Source organism: Solanum lycopersicum, chromosome 10 (genome assembly GCF_036512215.1).
Source record: "Solanum lycopersicum chromosome 10, SLM_r2.1".
NCBI lineage: Eukaryota > Viridiplantae > Streptophyta > Magnoliopsida > Solanales > Solanaceae > Solanum > Solanum lycopersicum.
Window position 1 is genome coordinate 64217488 of NC_090809.1, and position 18807 is coordinate 64236294.

Consider the following 18807-nt stretch of genomic DNA (forward strand, 5'->3'; position numbering starts at 1 on the left):
ATAAAGATAGTTGCTCTAATCGTTCAAACATTGTAGTACGAAATTTCCTTTTCAATATACATTATATTATAGTACAAGTTTGGTTAATTGTTGATGATACGCAATCTTCTACTTTTGTTATTTATATTACATAATGATCAATGACCATTTCTTTGTTTAAGATATAAAAATGAAGAAATCTTGTAAATAGCCAATAAAATAATCTTAATTAGGTTTTATAATTATATTTTGCTGATTACAATTCATAGATATATGTTAGAGGGAGGATATAGACGAACGAGATTGGAAGAGGAAGGAGAAAGGCAAGCGAGAGAGGGCACATAGTGGAGAAAAACGAATTGTATTTATATATCTGTCATATAATTGTATATATGTTACTGATATACATATGTATCAATGATTATATTATATATGATAGTTATACATATGTATCAATAATTATATTTGTATATTTGCATACTTCTCTCTACATATTATATAATATGCATAGGTATCAAAAAATGCAATAGTATTAAAGAAATACAATTTGTATGACTGAATAAATTGTATATAATCATATCAATTAGAATATGTACAAGAGCAGAGAAAGGTGAGAGGGGATGTAACAGATAAAATTAAGTTGCAAGTGATAATTAATGAAAATTATAATTATGTTACCTAATTAACTCGAATCCTAATCCCTAATTTGGAACTTGGCTCGTGACACCCATTTCAAGTCTTACAAAATATTGATGATGATGATTGGTATGGACTGATGGACTGGGCCTACTGGGCCCATGGAAATTAGAGGCCCACTTACAAGTCCATCAGTGGCCCAATCTTTGTTTGTTCTTTCATCCACGTATTACCTGTCATTTTTATTCGATAAAACGAGAAAATACATAGTTGATTTTGGAAAGTAATAATAATTAAATCATAGTCGAAGTTTCTATATATTTGGAAATCTCTTTTTTTTTTCTGGTAATAAGATGTGAATATTACCATACAACTAAAATAATTCAGCAATCTTCACAATTTAAACTCACGCAAAAATAATTAACGTTCAACTTTAAAAAGTAAATGAACTACATTCATATATAACTTCAAATACAAGGTATGGATTTCAATATTGTTAAACCTAACTCCAGCATGTCTGAAATGGATATATGTGCAAAAGAAATTTAATAAATGTTTCAAAATAAATTTTTCAATGATTTTTTTTCAGATTGATACTAATAAACTAATATCACTAATTAGCCTCCATAGACTCATGCATTACACTCATTCTAATTTTCCTTTTTTTTTTTTTCAGTTTAAATGTTTTTGAAATTAATTTATTTTTCTCAAATTAAGAAAAATAATTTTTCTTTAAAAATTAAATAAAACATTTCTCAGAACTCTACTTTATCCTTTTTTAATATTTTTTCTTACCCTACCCCATACTTGTATCCGACTCTCCCATCCAGAAAAAGAAATTATTTAATTTTTAAATATATTTTTACCCCCTACCCCAAACCAATCCCAGCCCCCCTCCCACCAGGAGCGTAGACACATCTATGTTAGGGCGTCCAATTGAATACCTTTTGTCGAAAAAAAATACCTTATACAAGTAAAATGCTACATAAAGTGGTTAACTAACATACTTTGAACACTCTTGACATAATTAAGTTGTTATAGCCTAGTGATTTAAGATGTCTTGAATATGTATTTAGATATCTTTTATGCGCTAGTGCTCATTCAATTCTTACTTACAACATTTTTAAAAAATATGTTAAATTTTTGGGATAATGCCCAAGTACCCCTCAACCTATGCCCGAAATCTCACAGACACACTTATACTATACTAAGGTCCTATTACCCCCCTGAACTTATTTTATTAATAATTTTTTTACCCCTTTTTAGCTTACGTGGCACTATTTTGTGGGCCCAACGATGGTTGACTTTTTTTTCCTAACTAGTGCCACGTAGGCTAAAAAGGGATAGAAAATTACATATAAAATAAGTTCAGTGGGATAATAGGACCTTAGTATAATATAAGTGTGTCTCTGGAATTTCGGCCATAAATTGAGGGGGTACTTGGGTATTTTCCCTAAATTTTTTAAATTTCATTTTTTACTCCACCCCATAATCCTGACCCCTCCCCCCACCCCATACCCATATGAGTAGTAGATTGTGGTTATAAACTATGTACATAGACGAAGTTGATCTCCTACTGGTCATGTACACTTCTGATTATTATTATGAGTTAATATATAATTTAAATTATTAGGTTACTATATATGTGGCTTCATATAGACGAGATTCAGCTTCTTCTTTTTTTTTTTTTAAAGTTCTACGTAGATTGGAGAACATATCATAGTTTAAAATTAATAGTTAAGATATAATTAATTAAAGTATAAAATTCTAATTATAGTTATTTACCTTCGTATATTTATCTTTTAGATATTTTAATTTATAATCCATTATATTTGTCCTAAATGTGAATTAGCTTGTGAAGAGATGACAATGCAATATAGGATCTTCACGTGGACCGTGCGACTTCTATGCTTAGGTATTTACGTGATTAGATGATTAAAATCGTGACTCATAATTAGAGATGTATTCAAGATTTAAATTTTAAAATTTAATATTTATTATTAAGCTTTCAAATATTAATTTCTTAGATAATAATATATGCTTTACATTGAAAATATTGAATTCAAATAAATTTCTTGCCGATACTCAACAAATGGCACTAATCCTAATTAAAGAGAAATGAAGATGAAATAAAATTAAATTTCTTATTATAATTAACATATTTGGACACCGTATCTGAGATTGAGCTTCATGGGGTCTAATTTGGATAGTAAATCTAGTCAACTATGAACTAAAAAGGAAAAAATATAAAAGAAAAAAGAATAACAATAAGCTCACAATTAGGTAAATGTAATATAATAGTATATTTTATTAATTAAATAATTTTTAAACAAAGATAAAGATACATCTTTATTTTTTAATGAACATGCAACTAAGAAAATGGTGTAACAAAGAAATACAATAATACACTATTTTATAAATTGAATTAATAAAAAAATTACCAAGTAAAGAAAAAGAAAACAATAAAACACTAAAGTATTTTAATTAAAAAATTTTAACTGATATAAAACTTTTCACATGAATTCAGAATAATTAGTGAAACGTTAAAAATATATCAGATTTTTCACGTGAAAGCTAAACAGATATCAGTCTTTTAACGTGAATTCGAATCTATTAGTAAAAAGCTGAACAGTTTTCAGAAATCATGAAAAATATATATAAAAAAAGAATATGGAATATTTTTAAACCTAACTCCAGCATGTCTGAAATGGATATATGTGCAAAAGAAATTTAATAACAGTTTCAAAATAAAGTTTTCAATGAATTTTTTTCAGATTGATACTTATAAACTAATATCACTAATTAGCCTCCCTAGACTCATGCATTACACTCATTCTAATTTTCCCCTTTTATTTTTTTTTCGGTTTAAATGTTTTTGAAATCAATTTTTCTTCAAAAATTAAATAAAATATTTCCCAAAACTCTACTTCAACATTCAAGATTTTTTTCTTACCCTACCCCTTGTATCCAACCCTCCCCATCCAAAAAAAAATTATTTAACTTTTAAATTTCAAATATATTTTTACCCCTACCTCAAACCAATCCCCAACCCCCCTCCCATCAGGAGCATAGACACATGTATGTTAGGGCGTCCAATTGGATACCCTTCGTCGGAAAAAACACCATATATGCAAGTAAAATGCTACATGAACTGATTAATTAATATACTTTGAACACCCTTGACATAATAGATTGTTATAGCTTAATGATTTAAGATGTCTTGAATGTATGTCTAGACATCTTTTATGAGTTAGTGCTCGTTCAATTCTTACTTGCAACATTTTTCAAAAATATGTTAAATTTTTTAAATTTCATTTTTCACTCCACCCATATCCTGACCCCTCCCCCCATACCCATATGAGTAGTAGTAGATTGTGGTTATAAACTATGTACATAGACGAAGTTGATCTCCTACTGGTCATGTACACTTCTGATTATTATTATGAGTTAATATATAGTTTAAATTATTAGGTTACTATGTGGCTTTACGTAGACGAGATTTAGCTCCTTTCTATTTCTCTTTTTTTCATTTTTTCAAGTTCTACCTTAGATTGGAGAACATATCATAGTTTAAAATTAATAGTTAAGATATAATTAATTAAAGTATAAAATTCTAATCATCGTTATTTACTTTCGTATATTTGTCTTTTAGATATTTTAATTTATAACCCATTATATTTGTCCCAAGTGAATTACTTTGTGAAGAGATGACAATGCAATATAGGATCTTCACGTGGATCGTGCGACTTCTATGCTTAGGTATTTACGTGATTAGATGATTAAAATCATGACTCATAATCAGATGTATTCAAGATTTAATATTTATTTTTAAGCTTTCGAATATTAATTTCTTATATAAATAATATATGCTTTACATTGAAAATATTAAATTCAAATAAATTTCATGCCGATACTCAACAAATGGCACTAATCCTAATTAAAGAGAAAATGAAGATGACATAAAATTAAATTTCTTATTATAATTAACATATTTGGACACCGTATCTGAGATTGAGCTTCATGGGGTCTAATTTGGGTAGTAAATCTAGTCAACTATGAACTAAAAAGGAAAAAATATAAAAGAAAAAAGAATAACAATAAGCTCACAATTAGGTAAATGTAATATAATAGTATATTTTATTAATTAAATAATTCTTAAACAAAGATAAAGATACATCTTTATTTTTTAATGAACATGCAACTAAGAAAATGGTGTAACAAAGAAATACAATAATACACTATTTTATAAATTGAATTTAAAAAAAAATACCAAGTAAAGAAAAAGAAAACAATGAAACACTAAAGTATTTTTTAATTTAAAATTTTTAACTGAAATAAAACTTTTCACGTGAATTCAGAATAATCAGTGAAACGTTAAAAATATATCTGATTTTTCACGTGAGAGCTGAACAGATATTTGTCTTTTAACATGAATTCGAATCTATTAGTAAAAAGCTGAACAGATTTCAGAAATGATGAAAAATATATGTAAAAAAAGAATATGGAATAAAAGGATGTCCAAGTTCACTATTATATAAGAATATTTCTAGTCTTATTTAAGTCCCTCCTTGACTAGACTAAACCAAAATAAATAGAACCCTATATATCAACACAACTCAATTATCCTTTTTGGTTAAATCATTCCCAAAATGGCTACAAGAAAGAACTTCCAATTCCTTGCATCAATGGAACTAAAAACTAGCTCTGATGATCTCATTTTTGAGTTTGATGAATCTGACATATGGGATAACACTACTAATGTTGTTTCTCATCACTCTGAGCCCAAAAGGTTGATACCTACTCCGCGTTCCTCAAGAAAATCACCATCACCATCACCACCATCACCATCACTAGCAAGATCGTTGCCCGTGAACATACCGGATTGGTCAAAAGTCCAAGGTGATAAGAACAAGAATGAGGCTATTCAAGACAAGGAGGAAGTGGATATTCAAGACAAGGAGGAAGTGGATGCTGATGATGATACCTGGATTCCACCTCATGAATATTTGGCTAAGAAAAGAGGGGCTTCATTTTCAGTGTGTGAAGGTGTGGGAAGGACACTCAAAGGAAGGGATTTGAGTAGGCTGAGGGATGCTATTTTGAAACAAACAGGTTTTATAGATTAGCAAACTAACATTTCGCGAGGAGGTGGTACTTGTTATGTTTCATCAGTATAGATATCGAATAGATCGATATCATTTATCAGAACTAATATAATATTTAATAATGTTATTGATCGTTAGGTCAAATCTTTAGATGCTTTTTTGGGTTTGGGGTTTGGGGGGGTTGCTGGATTAATGTGTTATGTCTTATTAATATTTTGGGGGTAGATTGATCTTTTGTTTAACTAGTAAGACATTAATGCATAGGATCATGAATTATGTAAGTTTATGTTATATTAATAATATATATTTCCTGTTTTGTTGATATCCTCTTTCCTCGTTATTTTTAACTTTTGATTTAAGTTTTCGAAATATAGAAATGTTACTAAATGATTTTGTAGGTATTTGGACATGTTTGGTTGAGATTTGATTATAAATGTATTTGAAGTTTAGCTTTAAAAGGGTATTTGAAAAATTGAGAATAGTTTTTGTTTCATTACATGTTAGTTGTTACCAATAGGAAAATCAAATTGTTTTTATCAAGATTTTTTTAAATAATCATAAATATTTTGATGTTTGTGATACATATTATACTAAAATTTGATTTGACAAAAAAAAGAAACTCTTTTTTATCTCTGAATGCACAACAGAAATTAAGTAACGTGATTCTCATATTCTGGATTTCCATCAAATAAAATAGAACGCATGATAGATTTGAACTACAAAAATGGCATTGGGACTTTGATATTTCAAATGTGAAAATACACTTCAATAGTGGTATTATTTTTTATCGGCGGTTTGATTTTATTATATTAGATGAATAGGATATACTAGAACAAGAATAGTTATTGTTATGATGTATTAAAATAGAAATAATATCTTATATTGTTATTACTATCGTTTACTATATATTAAAATTAGTATCAGAGTAGAGTATATAACTAATACACGTATTAATTATAGCACATTTAGATTTCAACCAAACATTATAAGTACTAAAATTTACTACTAATACGTTCTACCAAACTAGCAAGACCGTGCATACTTGTTGCTAATAATTATGCTTGTCTAACCATAAAAACTCTACTTCTTTTAGAGTAGTTCTTTTGGGAAAACGATTATGGAAATCTTTTAGGGTAAAAGACTATGCAAATTTTATTATCAGGAGCGGCTCAAGTATATTAGTGGCCTAAAGCGAAAATCAAATAGGGCCTTAGACTTGAATTGTTAATAACTTTTATATAACTGATTTCTTCTAGTTTTCAATTGATAATATAACCACTCTTATTTTAAATTATTTTTCATGAGATATAGTACTCTAAATATATCAAATTTCTTATAATAATTCCTTAAAAATGAGGCCCCTTAAATTTGGGGCTTTAAGACATGTCTTTTTTTAACACTGTTTGCTTAAGACGGTTCGTTTTATCTCTTGAATGCATCTATTCTATTTCTGATGAAGATTTGAATTAATTGAACTAGTCGACTCTTACCTTACTGATACGATTTAACAAACTGAAAATATAAAATAAAGTTTGCTTGACTTTTTGATGTATAAGATTTTCTTTGGATAGGAATTTGTATTTGCAAATAAGTATTAATAAATTCACCTCTTGTTATTATTCCTTCTGTCGATTTAACATCCATCATCTTATTTTTTGAGCAATTAACTTTCATTCTCTCATCTCAATGTTTTACACAGTTAAACACTTGTTTAGAAAACAAAATTTCAACTTTATGTAATATTGAGATTCTCTCAAGTTTATACAGAGAGAGCCACAACAAAGTATTTAACTTTCATAGGAAAGATATTCAGTTTCGAAAACTGTCACGTATATTTTTCATGAGCAGTTTTGGCCACATTAACACAAAAGAGATGAAACATGTGACCCTAAGATGGTAAAGTAATTTAGTTAAGAGGCTTCATGAGCAATCTAGGCACATAACTAGGTTACAAACGATGACGAGCCAAAATTTTAAAAAATAGTTGGTAATTCTTATACAACTTTGTCAATAACGACTGAAATGTGCTGATTTTTACATACAAGAACAGTTAAGGTGGCCTGACTGAAAAAAGATCCTTTTGCAGTCGACCAGAAGTGCAGCTAGCGAGAAGCCAGAGACCAAAAATTCATGAAGAAGGAAGGTGATGCAGCAAACCAGCTTAAAAATGCCATCGCTGTAGCCGACATAAATCTCGTGCAGTGGTTCACTTTGCATTTCTCAAGATCATTGCTAATAAGAACTGTTATTCCGGCTGATGCACAGGCAGCAGCAAATGTAAGAGTAGAAGTGATCTGCACCAAAATGAAAGCATGAACCATAGTGATGATGATCACATATTAAAATCATTCCACAGGTGCCTGATTAAACTCAATCGATTGCAAGCAATTTGTTTAAACAGACTTATTTTTAAAATATGCATATTGCGTTGGCTTACGTACCCAGCTCAAAATTTATGGAAACGACCTAATCAAGGCTTGGAGAACGGTGCTAGCAGTTACAATGTATTCAAAAACAGACTATGCAAAAGATGATCCAATTACTTCTCCTAACCATATAATAAGTACACACCTCTCAAGCCCAAACTAGTTATTCTCCATATATTTCCCTCCTATTTTTTTTGAGACCGTCTTTTAATGAGCGTTAGGGTATCTCTAAAACTAGATGTTTCTATAAATCTCAAACCTGTCTTGAGCCATACCTAATACAAGCGTAACAACAACTTGTCTTAGTGACAACTAGTTGGATTAACTAAATGGATTTTCTGCTTCTGTTTATTCATATCTTTAGCTAAATCCATAATGGTTCCTAAAGATGGAAAATCATTTGAGATAATTCCATGTAAGAGATTTCAAATCTACCTCATTTCGTTCTACCATATTTAATACCGCGCTAAAAGACTAAATTTGGTGATCTGTGTAGAAAATGATCAAACGCCCTTCAACTTTTTTACTCCACTTGGCATAGTTGCATTCTCATACACCATCATCTCTAATCTTGTTGACGAGTTCTAACTAGCAGTGTAAAATTATTCTCATAAAGTCAAATTATAATATAAAAGGTAATCTTCCGCAGAGATTGGTTTCTCTCAATGAACAAATTAATTTTGCCCGATTATTACAACATACAAAGTGTATCCCACAAGGGGGGTCTCAGAAGGGTGTCGTGTTTCTTACCCCTACCTTGTGAACATAAGAGGGTTGATTCTGATAGACCCTAGTAAAGCATATTAAAATCAATTATGGAAAGAAAAAAGTTAGTGATGAAGTCATATAGAAGATAACATTGAAGAGACTAGTAGCAACAACAAATACTCCATCGTAGAGTTCCAAATTTCCGATGATACAAACAAGCTTAACACAAATTATTACGTAAACAAAGAGGGAAGGGGAAAGATTCATCGATTTTGGTCTCTAATCCTTCAAATAGTTTGAACTGTAATGCCAAACCCAAGCAATGAAGGCACTCTGCCCAAAAACTCTTATATTCTACTTGAAATTCACTAGTTGCAACAGGGCTGAAGCCTTTCTTTCTTCAAATCCTTCAAAAATTCATTATTTGCCTCTACAATGAAAAATTAAGTTTTTGTAGTTTCCAACAAGGTTGCAGTTGCAGCTTTTCTTGAAGAAGATATTTTCGTCATGTTATTCTATGCTATCAAGTGGTACAAATAGAAAAGTTGCATTTTTTTTGTTAAGGAATTCTACCCTGGCCTAGAAAAGGAAGCTCATGCTAAGAAAGAGATCTTTACCTAGTTCCATTCCAAGTTCAAGCTATTTCAAGAAGATCAAAAGTTGTGAAAATTTCTACTAACTTTCTTTCTTTTGTCATAGTTTGTGTATTAAGTTTGTTGCAGTGCCATAATTTTTTAGTAGGAACTTTTACCCTAGTGAAGGAAGCTCAAGTTAAGGAAGATATTTTTACCAAGTTATATTCCTCTACTTTGAAGGAAGTAAATATCAAAAGTTATGAAACTTCACGTTACTTTTCTCTTTTTGTCCTAGATATATATTAAGCTTGTTTGTATTGTGCGGATCTGATCTTCATCATGGAACAGACTTTTGTAGGAGTAATGATTAATCTTGAAGTGCAAAATTTGATGTTAATCTTTACTACTCTATTCTATGTATGATACTCCATCAACATCTTCTTTCTTGAGATATGTGGACCTTTAGCCTTCTTTAGTAAGTGTTTCATCAATGGGTTAATGTTGACGTGTTTATACCGAAATTAATTCACTTGAACGAAATGGAAATTAGCAAAACGGTTTCAACAAGGAAGACAAGAATGCCAACCACATTTAGAATTCACAAGGCTTTATCAAACAAATATGAAGTGAGAATTTCAAAGTAGCATGAAAGGCAAATGTGTATCGGATGTTTCACAAAGGCCAGCTAGTCAGCAAATAAAATCAATATTTCAGAGCGAAACAACAGTCCTTACAGAAGAGAAGTTCATTTAGGGAAAATGTAAATGTCAATCAAGTCCCAGTAAGACAGCTACACAAGTTTTGGTAGAGAAGACAGATTGATCACTGAGAACACAGAAAACAACCTCGAGGAACAAACGGTCTACATATTTGCAAAAAGATGTTTCTTACCCCATCACCAATGACAAATAGACTGACAATTGCTGCATTTCTATAACTTCTTTTCACCAAAATTGCATATATATCGGCAATAGCAAGTCCGAGGCTCCATATGATCTGTAAACCAACAGCAGCTACAAGGTAGCTGAAACAAACAAGGGTCCCAAATACTGGTTAGAATCCCTTCATATAACCAATTTTGATCAGTAAAAGATGATTCTATTATAATATCAACTGGATACAGGTCCCTCAAATCTGAAAGGGTTCTAAGCATCCCAACATTGCGTCAACGTCATAATCAAAATTCAAGAGAAGCATTATGCCATATTTTAAAATTTAGAATAAATCTATTTTCACAAACAAAATATGTTCCTTACATCAAAGCACCTTTGATTCCTTGTGACAATCCCTTCTCCAAAGGGATGCAATTGCATTTAACAACACAACATGTCACATAAACCAAATGGCAGAAGAAGAAGCAAATGGAGGTAAAATTAAATCCAAATCCCAGCTCTTCTGAAGAATATGTGTCAGGTAGATTTATTGATTAAACCAACACTAAAGTGTGCTAGAAGTAGGACGAAATAACAACATTATTTCTAACTTAATCCATTGGTATTTGCATCGTTCATCTGATAATAAGATACCACACAAAACATTCAGTTTACTCCTGCATACACTAATTTAAGTATGACCCAGTTGTGAAGCTATTTATGTGTTTTCATCTTTTTTTAGAAGAATTTCATGATTAATCTCTTTCGGTAATTAAAATACAGATGCAGGAAGAATATTGCATCCAAATTAGAAGAACATTAACTACTCACTGCATGGGTGACAGAAAACCCGAGAACAACTTTCTTTGTTTAGATAAATTTGCATGAAACTATTGAGAGAAAGGCAGTAAAGCACATGCAACTCAAAGAGGTAAAAGTTGTCAGCAAAAATCTTGTCTTTCCACTAAATTAATACGTCAGCAAGAAATTATGTGTAGAAGCATGCAATATTTTTTTAGCAACATCTTGTTATGAGAGATTATGAACCATGCAGGGAAACTATAAACCTAAATAGGGCCATTCCTAATTTATTCAGAAACTATTAAGATTCCACTAGAAAAGGCAACTACACAAACCATTATTTGCATTTGGACGCGATTGAAGGAGACCTAAGCAAAGTTTACTTAATCTCCTAAAATTGTAACCCCATCCTCAATCACAAAATTTCAAGCTCCAGACCAGGTTGAAAGGTTAGGCTCATGCATAAAAGGTAAGATAATTGAACGATCAAAAATTGGAAGGTTTAATAGTAGTGATTAGTGAACACCTTCTTGCACAAAAATTGGTTGCCACTCAGCCAATTGAAGCTACATATGCTTTATCAAGAACACTTGGTTTATCATTGAGTAGTAGTAGAATGATACAACAATTCTTTGTACTCAATGTTCCTTTACGATACTAGAAATTAATATTTAGATTCAATTCATCCTTATTATACCCCCATTTATCTAATTTTTTTTTCAATTTTGTTGCTGATTCATCTTGTTCAAATATAGCTAGCTGTGCCGGCAAAATGAGCCCATATTTTGGTGATCCGCCCAAACCGCTCATTTTTTTAATGGACTGAGTGAATGATTTTTCACATAGATAAAATATGGATTGATACCCATATTTGACCCATAAAAATATGAGTAACTATGGGTAAAGTATGAATCAAATGAGTTAGCTTCTACCTTTTATTCACTCAAAATTCATGATATCACTAAAAAAAAAAGTGTAACTTCACTAACTATTTTTCTCTCTGATTGAAAAGATGAAGTCTTTGACCCTCCAAAAATGAACAATTTAAATGTACATTTCTTTTGTTAATTATAATTACATTTTACTTATTTATTTAATTTTATATTTGATAATCAATAATATGTAAAATAAGCAAATAATGTATTAGTATTGGCATTGCTTAAAGTGCATGTTTTAGTACTAAAATGCAAATATTCATTTACTTTAAAATTAAGAATATTTTCGTCTTGTTATTACATAAATTCATTTTATATTGAAAAGTTATAGGATTTTTATTTATTTCTATGATACAATATAACAAATTCATTTTATATTGAAAAGTTATAGGATTTTTATGATACAATAAAAATAAATGAAGCATGTTTAACATTTTTATCTTAAAAAAAGAGAGACTAAAATATCTTCTCCATATTGAATTATTAAGTAAAATACTATTTTTTCATGAAAATATGGGTAAACTAGCATTTTACCCGACCCATTTATTATCCAACACATTTTTATCCATATCAAATATCAACGGGTTGAATAATTATCCACTTTATGTTTAACTAAAGTAAACCCGCACACATTTGACTTAACCCGCCCCATTTCTCACTTCTAAGACTCAACCCGCCCCATTTCACACCTCTAAGCTAGGCTAATGGAAGAGGAAAGTTCAAATATTATATTTATTAAAACAATACAATAGCAATAAAACATAATACAATAAACAGTATTAGCATCAAAAGAGGAAAGTATACCTGAAAGCAGTGACGGAGGGGAAATCGGAGGTGGTAACCATGACACATATAGAGATAACAGCAAACACAAACTGACACAATCGTAGAAAAAGGCTTCCAAGAGTACCAGGCATGCCTTGAAAGTCCTTCATCCTCACCATCGGTACCGCCATAGTCATCGGCGGAGCCTCCACTGGGTGCACCGCCGGTCCACTCATCATTTCTCTCTCTGTGTATCGCTGTCTGCCTTTAAACTTTGGAATTACAATTCAAGACATTTGTGAGAAATTCATGAGAGAGAGAACAGAACCCTAAATGGAATCGGTAAAGGAAGAAGGAGAGTGGAGCTTTGAAACTCTACTGACGTTTGGCTCCTGTGGAAGGAGAACAAAAGGGCAGAATAAAATACGTAGCCCTATGCCTTTTTTGGCCCAAATTCATTCTAATTTCTAAAGTTTTTAATGAGTAATATTCTTTTATTTGTTTATATCAAATTTTACACGTTTTTTTTTTTTTGAAAAAAATAATTTATAGTTATATTACGAAAAAGGATTTGAAAAATAAGTAATTGGTATAGTTGTACATCGGCTCTTCTGACGAGTCGGATTAATCTTGTCGTTGTTTATGTCTTGAGTTGAAATAAATTACTATAATGTGTCGAGTTGAAACAAATTATAACAATGCGCCTTCGGTTAAGGATTAGTAGACATTTTTTATAAATTTTACGAACGAAAGTTCTTACTTTTTCATAGTTCTCATTTTCTACTTTAATTTTTAATCTATTTTTCGAAAGAAAATGCTCAAACAAAAAAAAATTCAAATATTTCAAAAAATAAATTTCTAAACTTATTTACGAGATGTTAAGTTTAATGTCTTATCGTTTTTTCCTTAATAACTCTTTTGTGTTACATTTCAGGTATAGTAAAAAGAATTTTAAGGTACCTCAAAGGTTACCTTGAGAAAGGTATAATTTTATACTAAACATGGCTATATAAAGGTTGGAATCTTTAGTGTTTTTGATAGGGGTAGGTCAACAAAGGATAGCCTAGAATTATATTTTTTTGATTTTTTTGCATATTTTATATTTGCAGAGTGCTTTCTTCTTGTTTGATGATAGAATATTTTATTTTGCACGTAGTTTGTTCTATAATATTATTTTTAGTTTTTATAATAAAGATATTTTATATATCAAAGTATGAAATTATATACACAGTATCTGGTATTGGACATAGTCCTAACATATGAATAGCTAAGCAACTACACATGAGCTATAGGTAAAGGATAGTAATTAAGTTTCGCAATTTGAATAGTTAACTTGGCTTTCAAAATTTATATTGCATCACCATCTTTTAAATAATTTTTCTTGAAAAAATTGCATAATTTCTCTGTGTTATCTAAAAAAACTCAATTATTATTTCCCTGCTATACACTTAATCAGCTACAATAGTCCTAAGTATTTCAACTTGTGCATTCTTCCCATTAACGTAAGCCTATAAATAAATGTTATTCCTAAGACATACGAATAGGAAGACCTACCAAATTAACCTAATTTATATTGAACCTTTGATATAATTATAAGTAAAAATTGGTGTCTGGCCATTGTTAAAATTCAAAATTTCGAAGTTTGAAAATTAAATTTTCACAAATAAATTTTGTATCGAATGATATTATTACAGAAGACTCGTTATTGAGTATTCTAACATTGAATTTTTGGCCAATCTAGTGTTAATTTTGAAATGTTTTTTTGATGAATTTGATGCTTGAGTTCAACTACTTCAGTTCCTATATCTTTATTTTTGTTTCCTTATTGTTTGGTGCTTATTATTATTATTATTATTATTTAGGTTTCATTTTTTTTTCTACTCCTTTCAATCCTAAATTTTACTTTCTCTATATCATTTTATGTCAATACATTTTACATGAATATTTGATATGCACATATAGATATATAGTATACTTAATTAACTAAAATTACATTTTTTTTAATTTTTAGCTATACATGTAAATAAATCTATTAAATTTTATAATATGAAATATTTAGGAAGACTTGTTTGTTTAGAAAATGAATTTATATTTGACGAATTGAGTTGTGATCCATAACTTAGCTCATATTGATTCAGTCTATTTTAGTCCAAGTAAGCTTTGGGCATTGATTAAACATAAACTTTAAAACAATTAAGCCTTTTAAACATTATACTTCATGAATTAAAATTAGAGCCAATTGATAGAGGAGTGACACAATGCTATATATTCTTAATCTTTGTATTACATTATTAATAGTATAAGAATTCTCTTAAACAAAAATAGTCTTCACAATGAAGGATTTATAATTTACTTTCTATCGTCGTATAAGATGGAGTGTCCAATTTTTTCTGATATGATACTGCGAAAGACTTTTATCATATTGTAGATACTTACCATCTAACAACATGTGTAACCTATCTTTATAATCTCCTTTTTCTTGAACCGATTTTATAATATTTTCAATTTTAAAGCTAGTCCTGACTTCCAAGATAAATTTCTCGCCCTTATATGTCCTAATAATGATAGGATAAACTTCATCTTCCCTATAACCTCCACAAAGACTCAAGACAAGATGAATTGTAGACTCCTTTTGAATATTGTAATCAGCAAGTGTATGATCATCCTTAAATTGTTTTCCACCAAATACTAATCTTTGTTGATCTGAGGGAATTCCTTCTTTGTCTTCAATCTTTGCTTTAACATTGTTAATGGTGTTGGAACTCTTCACATCCAGAGTAATGGTCTTTCCAATGAGAGTTTTAACAAAGATTTGCATCCGTAAGAGAAAGTATTGAAAGTTGTACAAAATAAAAATATTAATGTATTCTCTTAATATTTTTTTTTTTCAAAAAAAAACAACAACAAAGGATAATATTATTAATCATTTGAACTAAATCATGATTAGATCTTGACAAGGATTTGACATATGTAGTCTATCTTTATAATCTCCTTTTTTAGATCGTTTTTATGATATTTTCAATTGTAAAGATAGTTTGATTTTTGAGACAATTTTTTCGTCTTATATATCCTAATATATGATTGGGAAAAAGATGTACGTGTAAAAATTCTATCTTTATTTTGAATTTTACATTATTTCTATATATTTCTGCTCATAAGACTACGTAAATTCACAAAATATATATAAATGTAAAAAAATATATATGAGATCAAAAATAGATCGATCGAGATTAAACTAATTATGTTAAATTAATAAAGATACGATTCAGAGCATCTGAATAAATTGAACTATGAGATGATCAAATCAATAGATAATTACAGCTTAGAGATTAAAATAACTTTTATCTTGAAATATAAAAAAGTTCACTAGGCATAAGATTCAGGAAAGGGCAAAATTATTTTAAATATTCTTTAAATTAAAAAAAAGGAATTGTTGTATATATTTTCATGTATATAGTATCTAAATATATAAGTTATAATTCCTCAGTTTTTGAATTTCAATTATTCTATTTCAAACTTCTTCATTCTTTCTTATGTACGCTTAAATATATAAATTTACCCATAAATTTTATATCAAAAATTTAAGAAATTAACATCCTAATTAACAAGAAAATAGACAGTAAATTATCATACTCCAAATTTCACCTCTTTTTTTTTTTTTTAGATAAAAGGGAATAAAGGAAAACTAAATAAAAATAAAAACAAAGGATAGAGATGAGCAATAGAAGAACTTACCTTAAAAGGCTTCTGTTAATGAAGAGAAATTGATAGATTATTTATGAATTAAAGAGAAAACTGTGAATGAAAGAGCCATTATATAGGAGATGCTCCCTAAGAAATTGCTAAATTAGAGATTAGGAGAAAAACTCGTAGTTAAGTAAATATACAAACAAATAAAAAATAAGTAATTTTTGCTTTATATATTTTCGAAATGAGTTAACAACAGTATAAACTTTATTTTCCTTTCTTACGGAACATAAGTACAAAATACTTTGAGTAAGGATAATGATAACGATAGCGTAGGTTTACTTATTCGCCCTTGAACTCGGGCAACCCACAAGAACTAGCTTATTCTTAAATTCAAACAATCATTGATTTCTAAACGAGATCTGTTAATAGCCGCCGGAAGATGCTATGTACTCAACAAAAATAAGAGCAAGTACAGTATTACTACACAACCACAGTGTACTGGGCTATCCCACTAAGTGAAACATATATAAGTAACCACAACATTATAAAACAAGCAAATATCAAAACATATACAATATCATTATCATTCACATCAACGGACAATTTTACAATTCTCAACAATATATAATTAAATCATTTCAGAGCAATAATTAGTCCTTCAATGTCAATTATCATTAGGTATGAACATAATCATCACAAGTAGATACACAACACAATTCAATGATTTTCTCGTGGAATTCAAATCCAAACCGTTAGCTTGCAGGAACGTGATAATTTGATCCCATAATTGTGTCAGAACATGGCAACCCGATCCAATAGTTGTGCCGGAATGTAGCAACTCGATCCAAGTTAACTTGCCGAAACGTGGCAATCCGATCCCCAATCACGCACCACAATCACAAACACAAGTATATCATCAAGATCATACAACAAGAGGTGATTAATGACATACAATTATTCAATCCTCATTTACGATTAGTAAGGTGACCAATAATGCAACATTCACATTATAAATATCGATTCAGGGTGTTAAAACCTTACATATAGCCTTAAGAATGGAGAAAAACTATGAAGAACTCGTCTGGGTCGCCTCTTTAGCCCTAAAAGTCGAAAAATATCAAATATGGTCGTTTAGGGGTTTATTAACGACTTTAAGTCACGTCTGGCCCGCTACAGACTCATCTCGCTACAACGGCGTCGCTCAAGGTCCCAAAATCCCTCTCCAGCGGCCTCGACGGAAACAGAATGTACTCATTCATGAAAAGATCATTTCTCAGAGTTTTACTCGCCTGAATTCGATTCCGTGAAGTGGTACGGGTTCCTTATCGTCTTAGTTATGCACTCATGTAATAAAATTCACAATTAGATCTCATTCATTACTAGATTTCCCTACACCTTAATGCCTCCGATTACATCCAAATCTGGACTAGATTGGAAAATTTCAAGTTACTATCAAAAAGTTTTCTGGCCCTTATTATTTTTTGATTGACTTTTCCATAATGACGGAATCACATAGTTACACTTTGAGCAGGACCTATCACCGCTCCACTATTTAATATGTATTTTAAAGGTATATATGTGCTCACGTGGACAAATTATCATCTATAATGATCCAATATTTATGATGTCCATATGTATTGTAGAATTATAATTAATATATATGAAGTTCATTATTTCCTTATATAGTTGTCATATTGGAAACGTGAAAATGTTTTCTTTGATTTTTTTTAAAAATATTTAGTTATATGACAGTAAAAATTTATTTGATATTTTGGAACTTTGAATTAAATTATTTTCAATCAATAAAAGTTTTAAGAACTAGAACAAGGTATTATATTGCAACAAATAACTAACATTTTATTAACTTGGAAAAATTATTTTCCAAGTTGTATAAAAAGTTTATGGTTTTTATAAACAAAGTCATAATCTATAATTATATACAAATAATTGGTTGTATAATAAAAACAAAGTTTTTAGGTATCATGGACTCGACGGCTAGCAACTTTCAGTTGGGGTGCTTCAAATGAGTATGTTTTATCAAGTTAATTCGCAGATCAATATACTGAACAATCCTCTAAGATCATCAATATCATGAATATTCAAACTAGTATTGTCTTTAGACTTTAAAAGAGCAGATTGGTTCTCACGTATGATTTCATTACTTTGTGTTGTATTATAAGTCTATATAGTCATTTATTTCCTATCTCCGCCCTACTCCTCATGATTCATGAACATAATATGGAGTAATTACTCAAAATGAAACAAAAAAATTTACATTTTAAATTTAGTAGAATACTAGAGTGAAGAACGAGATA

The 18807-nt window shown here is 29.7% G+C and overlaps 2 protein-coding genes across 3 annotated transcripts; one reads left to right on the forward strand and one right to left on the reverse strand.

Moving 5' to 3' along the window:
• The first annotated feature begins 5264 nt into the window (after positions 1–5264).
• Positions 5265–5741, forward strand: LOC101261979 (protein S40-4-like). Its single transcript, XM_004249785.5, has one exon. The coding sequence runs from the start codon at positions 5265–5267 to the stop codon at positions 5739–5741; it is 477 nt and encodes a 158-aa protein (XP_004249833.1).
• A 1868-nt stretch (positions 5742–7609) lies between these two features.
• Positions 7610–16622, reverse strand: LOC101252735 (CASP-like protein 5A1). Of its 2 annotated transcripts, XM_069290098.1 has the most exons (4): positions 16538–16622; positions 12842–13074; positions 10321–10453; positions 7610–8014 (listed from the first exon to the last, which is right to left on the reverse strand). In XM_069290098.1, exons 2-4 carry the CDS (start codon positions 13039–13041, stop codon positions 7823–7825), a joined length of 525 nt encoding a protein of 174 aa, XP_069146199.1. In that variant the 5' UTR covers positions 13042–13074; positions 16538–16622; the 3' UTR covers positions 7610–7822. The 2 variants fall into 2 exon arrangements, with proteins under 2 accessions (XP_069146199.1, XP_004249677.1); XM_004249629.5 differs by lacking the exon at positions 16538–16622 and having other exon boundaries at positions 12842–13266.
• Between the last annotated feature and the right edge of the window lie 2185 nt (positions 16623–18807).

Coding starts and splice junctions, on each gene's coding strand:
- LOC101261979 (XM_004249785.5), top strand. CDS start 5,265: ATGGCTACAAGAAAGAACTTCCAATTCCTTGCATCAATGGAACTAAAA.
- LOC101252735 (XM_069290098.1), bottom strand. CDS start 13,041: ATGATGAGTGGACCGGCGGTGCACCCAGTGGAGGCTCCGCCGATGACT. Junction 10,454..12,841: donor CCCTCCGTCACTGCTTTCAG/GTATACTTTCCT, acceptor TGTTTGTTTCAG/CTACCTTGTAGCTGCTGTTG. Junction 8,015..10,320: donor TATTTGTCATTGGTGATGGG/GTAAGAAACATC, acceptor ATTTTGGTGCAG/ATCACTTCTACTCTTACATT.